General features: G+C 40.1%; 1 protein-coding gene across 1 annotated transcript; it reads left to right on the top strand.

Moving 5' to 3' along the window:
* Positions 1-6,959: 6,959 nt before the first annotated feature.
* On the top strand, positions 6,960-9,308 carry LOC149196094 (methyltransferase FGSG_00040-like). The gene has a single exon (XM_089408162.1). It carries the CDS (start codon positions 6,960-6,962, stop codon positions 9,306-9,308), a length of 2,349 nt encoding a protein of 782 aa, XP_089264288.1.
* Positions 9,309-9,555: the final 247 nt, after the last annotated feature.

Genomic DNA, 9,555 nt, shown 5'->3' with positions numbered 1-9,555 from the left:
GGATGTGGAAGCATTGTTGTGCGCCATTTCTATTATCCAACCAGATTGGATAAACGAAGCAAGGGATGATGAAGAAGTGTGGGCACTTATTCGAAAGCTACAACAAGATTCCAGTACATCTGATACATTTAGCTGGCAAAATGATTCATTATGGTACAAAGATCGCTTATACCTCTGTAAGAATTCCCAGCTAAAACAAAAGATTCTTATGGAATTGCACACTTCTCCCTTAGGAGGGCACTCAGGATTTTAAAAACTTACCACAGGGTTAAGAAGGAATTTTTTTGGGATGGCCTTAAATCAGATATTCAAAAGTTTGTGGCGGAATGTTTGGTTTGCCAACAAAATAAAGTTGAAACAATTAAGACACCAGGTCTATTACAACCTTTATCCATTCCAAGCCAACGTTGGGAGGAGGTTTCAATGGATTTTATCACAGGTTTACCCAAGTCTGAGGGAAAGAGTGTCATCATGGTGGTAGTTGACAGACTTACCAAGTATGCACACTTTTGTGCATTATCACATCCATTTAAAGCCAGTACAGTTTCTACTGCATTTATGGAAACAATTCAAAAGCTACATGGAAACCCAAAGATTATTGTAAGTGACAGAGATCCCATTTTCACTGGAAATTTTTGGACAGAATTATTTTCTTGTCTTGGTACTCAGTTAGCTCATAGCTCATCTTATCATCCTCAATCTGATGGGCAAACTGAGATAGTAAACAAATGTTTGGAAGGATATCTTCGTTGCTTTGTATCTGATAAACAGACACAATGGGTCAAATGGTTGCCTCTGGCTGAATGGTGGTATAACACTTCCTTCCATACAGCAACAAAAATGACCCCATTTATGGCACTTTATGGGTATCAACCACCATCCATCACATCATATTTAAGAGAAAATTCTAAGGTTCAGGCAGTGGAACATCACATCGAACATCAACAACAAGTCCTCCAACTCTTAAAGGATAACCTCGTGTTGGCACAAAATAGAATGAAACAACAGGCAGATCAACATCGCAGTGAAAGAAGTTTTGATGTAGGTGATTGGGTATTCCTACGGCTACAACCATATAAGCAAATGTCCCTAAAGCAAGCTAAGAAGGATAATAAATTATCACCAAAGTATTATGGTCCGTACAAGGTGTTGCAAAAGATTGGTACTATGGCATACAAATTGGAGCTTCCTGCAGCTTCTCGATTGCACCCAGTTTTCCATGTTTCATGTTTAAAGAAGGTTATAGGTGACAAGCTCCCAGTTCAAACAATATTGCCAGAACTTGACGAGGAAGAAAAAATTATATTGGAACCAGAAGCAATCACAGAAACAAGAACTCGACAGCTACGAAATCGATCAATTTCAGAGTATCTTATCAAGTGGAAGAACTTATCCGCTGAAGATTCCACATGGGAGGATGAGAATTTTATGCAAAAGTATCCAGAACTACTCAAGCGTTGAGGACAACACTTTTTTGAAGGAGAGGGGCATGTTGGGTCCCTATAATACTAGTGATTACCCCATTACTATTGTAGTTATACCCCTTATTTATATTGTTGTGCCCCTATTACCCCCATGTTGTTATTTCTGTGCCCCATAGAATCCCTCTATTGTTATTTTTGTGGCTATATATTATTATTGTTAGGTCGGCTGGATTATATTGTGACTCCTTAGACTCCTATATATAGAAAGGAGGTTTTGTCATTTGTATCATCGAAGAATTGTTCATTTATGTAATGTAAAGGAGGTTGCCCCCTCGAAGAGGCTGAATTCTAAGGCGTTGATCTATCTTTTCTATCTTTTCTTGAGCTGGTTTCATAACACCAGGAGGGTATTAGAAGGGAGTTGATTTCACCCCAAAACCCACAACAAAATGGGGTTGCAGAGAGGAAAAATAGAATTATTATTGGAGTTGTTAGAGTAATGTTGCATGACCAGGGATTGCCGTTATCCTTCTGTGAAGAAGCCTTTAATATAGTTGTTTACTTGGAGAATAGGAGCCCTCACAAAATTATTGGAATGATTACACCTAAAGAGGATTTCTCTAGGAGGAAGCCATATGTCTCCCACTTTTGCATTTTTGGATCCATAGTCCATTTTCATGTCTCCAAAGATAGCAAGAAAAGGTTGGAGCCCACTATAAGAGGGGGATCTTTGTGGGCTATTCAGAAACACCTCATATTTATCGGGTGTACATGCCCTCACTTAGGATGACTTTGATGAGGAGGGATGTGATATTTTACGTGGAGAAAGCCGCGAGGCTCTCTTTAGAGTGAGAGCTGAGCATACCACCAAAGGAGGAGCTTCTAGCTCTAAAGGAGGAGCCTCAGTCAAATCCACAAAGTTAGATATTTCTCAAAGGAAAGAGGACATTCCATGAGGATTAGGTAGAGAAACCACATGTGGAGGAAAAAAGAGCAAGATGAGCGGAGGAACCCACTCCCACAAAGCCTTCCAGAGAAGGGAGGAATCTTACCTTTGCAATTGTACACTAGAAAATTTGTCCACTTGAAAGAATAGGAACATATAAACTAGAATAGATTGTTACCAAAATGACTTGGTGACCTTGTAATTTTTCAATTGATTATTAACAACATCAAATAGGTACTGACTATAGTGAAATTTGACAAATATTTTTTTAACAGGTGAAATAGAAGATAAAATCCCTAGTATGACTTCATCTACTATTTGATCATGTTCGCATCCTACAAACAACAAATCATTAAAATTCCTTGTCCATGCATCTTTGGGAAAATATTTGAGTAATATGGTGGATTGTGTTCTAGTAGTGAAGCATTTAGAGGTAAAAAGGATGAAAGACGTGTATATTTTTCCTCCAAGGTTAATCCATGATACAATTGGCTTAAAAATTCTTCACTTAAAGGTTTGACTTCATTAGGCATTATAAGGTTTATCATTTGCAAAATAGATTTGGAGTTAATAGAGACCAATACAAACCCACTCTTTGGCACTATTTCCTATTTACTTGGAAGAAACCTTTCAGAACACTAGGTGACAAAGTCGGGAAATGGCTGAGACTAGGGTATGATAAATTGCGCCAAGTAAGACTCCCACCCTAATAAGATATCTTGCAAGTCTTGAAAGTGCTAGAATGCCCAAGCTTGAAGCTCAAACAAATCGAATTCACATTGTGTTTCATGAGCATCATCTTCTCGATCAATTAAGGGAAACTCATCAAAGTTAACAGAGGTTTTGTGTGACGGTTTAACAATTTTTCCCTTGATCTTTACAATTTATAGATTGAAATGTAATGGAAACATGAAAATAGAATTACGCATTAGAAACTTTGAGGCAGAAATTTGAAATAGCAGTAGGCGACGAGCTCTTGTATGGTTCTTTGTGGTTTCAATAATATGAATAAACTAACAATGTTTTGTGATGATTTCAGAGACAGATTTGATAGAAACCCATAAGAAGATTGTAGGGAGGGGTGCGGGGGGCTCAATTCACCAGGTAATGTCACGTACAAAAAGGTGGATTTTGAATAAAGGCAAAATGCAGACCCGCCATTAAAGTTCGAAAGTGGAGGCGAGGTGCAATGCTTTAATCGTTGTTATTGCATTGCTAAGCAACCAATAACTATGGATTAATAACTAAAAAAAAATTGAAACTATATTATTATGCAACTATCTAATTTTTTATTTGTTAATAATTAAATTAAATTTGAAAATTGTTAAACTTATATTTTAATTATTATAAAAATTAATTTCTATCCAATTTTTTATTTTTATTTTTAATAATACAATGCGATAAAATAGGTTATTGATAATTAAAGTAAAATGTTATCTAAAAGTGAAAAGATTTATTTAAACTCTATTTAAATATTTTTTTAATAAAAAATAATAGAAAATGTATTCGTGAGTGTTTAATATTTATTAGATGAATGGAATAAAGTTGTTGCAATCACCTTATCTTTTAAAAGAAATGTTTTATATATTTTAAATTAACTTTAACCCTAACAATAAAGTTTATTAAAAAAACAATTATCGTTTCCCACATAAACAGTATCACCTCTAATATCAACTTTATATATTTATTCACAAAAGCAATCAACTTTTATTTATTTACAAAAGCAAAGACAATGTAAGTACGCTTATCCCATGATGTTTAGTGTACGCGGAGACAAAGGCCCCATGTAATTTTCACATAGAATCTTTTTATTGTTTTTATTTTTATTTTTTGAGTTATTTTTATAAAGACTTTTTCATTGTTTTTTGCATGATATTATTTTCATTGTTTTTTTGCATGATATTATTTTCAGTTTTGTTTTGATTTTATATTAGTTTGTTTTTAACTAAAAATTATGTTGTTTGTACATAATATAATAGTGGGAATTTATTTTTATTATTATTTAAATTTATTTATTTTTAAGGTAATTAGTTGAAGTTTTATTATGAGTGTTTTAATAACTTCTATTTCTCTTAACTACTAATTTTTTGCTTTTTGTTTTATTTATATTTTATTTTGTTTTTCATTTTTCTATTATTTTATAGTTTTTCCCCATAATTTTCAATTTAAAATGACTTATTATTATAATAAAACATATATATATATATATATATTAAAACACATAAATATATATAATTTTTTTAAATATATATATGTTATTTTTTTTTTTTTCTAAGCAACATTACCTACTTTGTATTAATATTTACAGCGGAAAATTACATAAGATATGTCTTGCTGCTCATGTGGCTCCATGGCAGCTGTAGCATAGTCCCCCAACCCATTACATTTCTGAGTATCCCACCTGAAGGTACCTAGATAGCTCCCTAAAACCACCAACAAAAAGACAAAAGGCATCTCTGAAAAGCCCACGCAGGGGCAGAGCTTGTCACATAGAACCAGGGCTTGTGGAGGTAGCCCAAGCCAAACAAAACTCCATTCCGTTACGGAAGAGTAACCAAGAAACAGCAGAAGATACATATGACTGAGAACCAACATTTAACAGAAAGAAACAAACTAGAACGACTAAAGACAGCAGGAGAGAGAACCGACCACGATCCCACACGCGTCCAGACTTCATGCATGAGAGCCACCTGGGCTTAGTCCTCCTTCTCGTCATCCCCTGGCTCGTCCTCTGGCTTAGCTTCCCGAATCCAAGCCCAACCATGTTCTTCTGGTAGGCCGTCCATGAAAGCCGGTAGTGCAGGTTCGCTCTCCCGCAATTCCGCCTCCCTTGAGCTTGAGGCCTCCCCCAAAGGCCTTTTACCTTTGTCCACGAGCCTACATTCTTCCTCCATAGCCTGAGGCAGATTTCCCTCTCGCACCGGGTGAATTCTCTCTTCATTGTCCGAGGGATGCTCCATTGCAGGTGGCCGAGGCAGGCCGTCTTCATTTTCGTCCGGTATTCTGGTAAACAACACAGAAATATGAGCATTGATGCCCAAATTTTCCCTGGGATTGCGCAGTGAGAAGATGACAGAGCCGAATGCAGGTAGAGTTTGCTCGCCATTGCTGGACCCTCCAGCTTCCACAAATTGACTCGCCTGCACCTGAGGTGCTCCTCCTCGTCGGTAACAGTAAACACAGCAGCAATGGTGGTGTAGGTCAGCTGCAGGCCCGCGAGCGGATCTGGCTCTCCCTGAGCCTCGGCCCCGACGGCATGGCATTCGTTCACGCACCATTCTTCCAAATTCCGCTTCCTCAGACGAAGCTTCCTCCCAATTCGGCTTACTATGACAGACAAATGACTGTAGGCATGAACCAGGGAGGACCAGCAGTCGACCAGCCTCCCCCAATTCCACAATGACTCCAGAAATCTCAGGACGCAGAGCAAGAACACCATCGCTGTGGGCTTCATCTGCTTCCGAATCGACATACTTAACAACCCCTTCATTCCTTCGGAATGTCCCCGCATTGAATGCGGCCATCCTCCTCCGCTGTGGTTCCTGCGCCTTCATTAAGGCTCGAGTGCTGCATTGCTGGTCGATGGGAGGTGGCGGCGAGGAGCCTTAATGCCCTCCGTCCGTCGCGTGTCCTGTCGACCGTGGCAAGTGGCCTTACCAGGTCATGTGAGGTGGCACCCGCATCCGGGATATATATATGTTATTTTAAGTAATATTAGTTAATCATATTTCTTAAATTTTGATATTTTTTAGTTTAATTAAACTATGTTTAAGCTAAGTGGTAAGTATGTAACCTTTGTTTATTTATATAACGAGAAATATATAATAAATTAAGTTTTATAGATGTTGAGAATTTATTTGTATAATAAATTTAGCATCATAAAATTATATATATTCAAATTTCATGAAAAAGAATCAAAGATGAAAGTCTTTTGAAAAAAAATTAAACTATCTCTATTTATAAAATATCAAATAATATATTATTTTATAAGATTGTGTTTTAATATTTTTAAAAAATCAAATGATATGAATTTAGAAAACTTATCGAAATTACTTTCACAATCTACGATCCGTTCCTTCGCTGTCAAATTACAGTGAAGGGACTCGCTTTTAAACGAGGAAGGAATCGCTTTCGTGTGAAAGTAGATGGAAGAAAGTGGCGTTTAGGTTACGAACGAACTCGGACCTCGCTTTTTTCGTTCGCAAAGAAGGGAGGGAAAGTTTAGTTTATGAAGGAACTCGGAATTTGCCTCTGCTTCCTTCCTTCGCAAGGAAGAGAGGGAAAGAACCGACGCATGAAGAGAGAGAAATCACCACTGTGAAGGGTTTATTCAATGCCTTTATCCTTAAATATGGATTTGGCACTTCGACGCATGAAGAGAGAGAAATCACCACTGTGAAGGGTTTATTCAATGCCTTTATCCTTAAATATGATTTGGCACTTCGGAAATCTGCAACGCAGGCAAGAACATAAACAGAGAAGGTAAGTAAAGTTGATAGTTAAGGGGAGAGAAATCGGAGCAAAGTTGATAGTTAAGGAGAGGAATCAGTGCGAGGAGAAGAAGAAGGATGGAGGACTTGTATCGCTTAATGGCAGCCTCACTTCCACCTATTTCTGAGAACAACTTGGAGAGAGCCCTTCTCCAAGAAACCTCGATGAGACTCGAGAAGAGAGCCTTCCTCCGAGATGCCTTAGAGAGATTCGAAATGCGAACCCTCCTCCAATTGCATGATGATCTCGTCCATGGTCTTGCCTGTCAGCAAAGGGAGTTTGAAAGGGATGTCGAGGCAGGACGCAATTTCGTTTTACAATCGTTTTCCACGGATCCCAGAGCTAGAGCCAGCGACAGCGAAGATTGTTTGGTTCCCCTTGAAAGGCTGAAACCCATTTCATTCACCGAAATGCAGGTTGCGGAAGTCCACTGCGGGCGGGTGGTCTATGGGACGCTCTGCGCGGAGCCGTACAAGATGTGCGCTATCGGGACTTTGCTGGAGGACGATAATGGTCTTGCGGTCAGGTTGGCAATTTACAATGCGGCTTATTCCCAGGAGGACATCAAGAAGCTTTACCCTATGGGTAAGAAGGTGGCCGTCATGGAACCCTATTTAAAGATCGCCAACGATGGTGGTTTCACCATCCGCGTGGACAACCCCGGTAATGTTGTGAATCTCATGACACAGAAGGGGGAGCCGAGGGAGAGACTGTTGCATGTGGATGTGGAGGACATGAGAAGGGAAGAGAATAGGTGCTTCAGAGAACAAAACTGGGTCGCGACAGCTGAGGATTATACGAAATGCATTGACGCTGCTCTGCTTCAGCTTAAGGAGAACTCCTCCAACTCCAATGGGAATAATAATATCATTACCTGCCTTCTGTATGCTTACTCCAACAGGGCAGAGACGTGGTTGCAGATAAAAGAATTCAAGAGCGCATTGGAGGATTCCAACGAGGCCCTTCGGATCGATGCCGGCCATCTCAAAGCGCTCTACAGGAAAGGCCGTGCTCTGCTCGGGCTGAGGCATTACAGGGCGGCATGCGAATGTCTGAAAAAGGCGGACAAGACCAGCGCTGGGCAGAGCGAAATAAGAGAGGCGCTAGGCCAGGCCAAGACCTTGTACGCTCAGAGCCTGAATGGCAAGTATGACATCTCGGGCTACTTACTGGGAGAACCTACATCTTCTCCTCCGGAAGTAGCCGATTTCGTGGGCCGTGTGGAGATCAAAATGACCCAAGACGGACGCGGTCGGGGGCTCTACGCTACCCGAAAAATAAGGAGCGGGGAGCTTTTGTTGGTGAGCAACGCTGTCGCAGTTGCTTATAGGAGCGCCAAGCTCAGCACATTGTCTGCGTCTCAAGAAGATCTTGTCGCCATGGTGGTCTGTGAAGCCAGAAAATCGCAGAGATTGCTCCGCCAGCTTTATAGTTTACATGGTTCCTCCACATCCAGCAGCCTGGAGATCCCACCAATTGATCTGTTTAAGACAGACGGGCAAATGTGTGAGGACCAAGGAGCAGAAAATGAAAAATTGCGGGTGGATGTTAAACGTATTCAGGAGATTGTAACTTCGAACTGTTTCGGTGCAGGTGAAGTATATAACTTTTTTTCAATAGAGAAAAAGGTTGAAGGCAGATTATTTGAGGAAGGAGAGCGTTTTAGCGGTCTCTGGCTGCTGCCGTCCCTCATTAACCATTCCTGCCTGCTGAACACTAGCAGACGGTATGTGGGAAGTGCCATGTTTATTCATGCCTCCAAGCCCATCGAGAGAGGAGAAGAGATCACCACTCCTTACTTCAATGTCCTCGTTCCCTTCGCGCAACGCCAAGCCAGATGCAAGAACTGGGGCTTCAAGTGCAAGTGCCGGAGATGTGTTCTGGAGCACTCTCTGAGGACATCCCTGAAGCCTATAACCGCTCGGTTTGAACAAATGCATGACCAGGCAGCGGAGGAATTGATGGCTAAAAGGTCTGGTAAATTTCCTTTCGATGTGGATCTTCCAGTATGCGTAGAATTCGCAAGCATTTCTCTAGAAGCAGAGAAGTTCCTTGGGAGATCCCAGCTATTAGAAGAAGAGAAAAACTGGATTCGTGCATCCTTTATGTCTGCATACTTGGCAGGAGCAGAGTCCAAACGCTTTGCTCCCATGATGTTGAATAGCTGCTTTCCTTCACATGAGAAGGTTATGGAGGCCTTTCAAAGCACTGATCCCGCGGTCTTTCGAAATTTCAACCTGGCAGTATGGGGGTTGAAGCAGGAATGTCGACGTTGGGCGGGGCATGAAAGTAAAGCTTCAGAGCAGACGAGAGAGGCATGCATCAGTGTGTTTGGCAGACATTGTGAAGGTGTTGTCAAAGCGCTTATTCTCAAGTATATGGACGGAAACGCTGAAGATGTTCGGGCAGCGCCTGTCTTCAACTATCTAAACGGACACTCGTTTTAGTAAAGAGTACACACTACAGGATTATATTCCATTTGGAAGTCGTTCTGCAGGGGAGCGTTACAAGTATTTAGTTAAAAATAACGTTCTTGTATAAATAGATTAGTTTTTAGTGTTATTATAAATGGACTCCTGTCTTAATCTCATAAAACTAAGAATAAAGTTAATTTAGTGAAATGATTTTCTTTATATTTGATTTGATGGTTTTAATGATAAAAGATCTCAATGGTGGGAACCATAAAAATTAGCA

This window comes from Pinus tabuliformis, chromosome 2_2 (assembly GCF_031772625.1).
Source record: "Pinus tabuliformis cultivar Carrire ecotype Pingquan chromosome 2_2, CPIR1, whole genome shotgun sequence".
Lineage (NCBI taxonomy): Eukaryota > Viridiplantae > Streptophyta > Pinopsida > Pinales > Pinaceae > Pinus > Pinus tabuliformis.
This window is presented reverse-complemented; position numbering and strand designations above follow the sequence as displayed.

What these genes read in the sequence shown, in the direction of transcription:
- LOC149196094 (XM_089408162.1), top strand. Translation starts at nt 6,960, where the DNA reads ATGGCAGCCTCACTTCCACCTATTTCTGAGAACAACTTGGAGAGAGCC.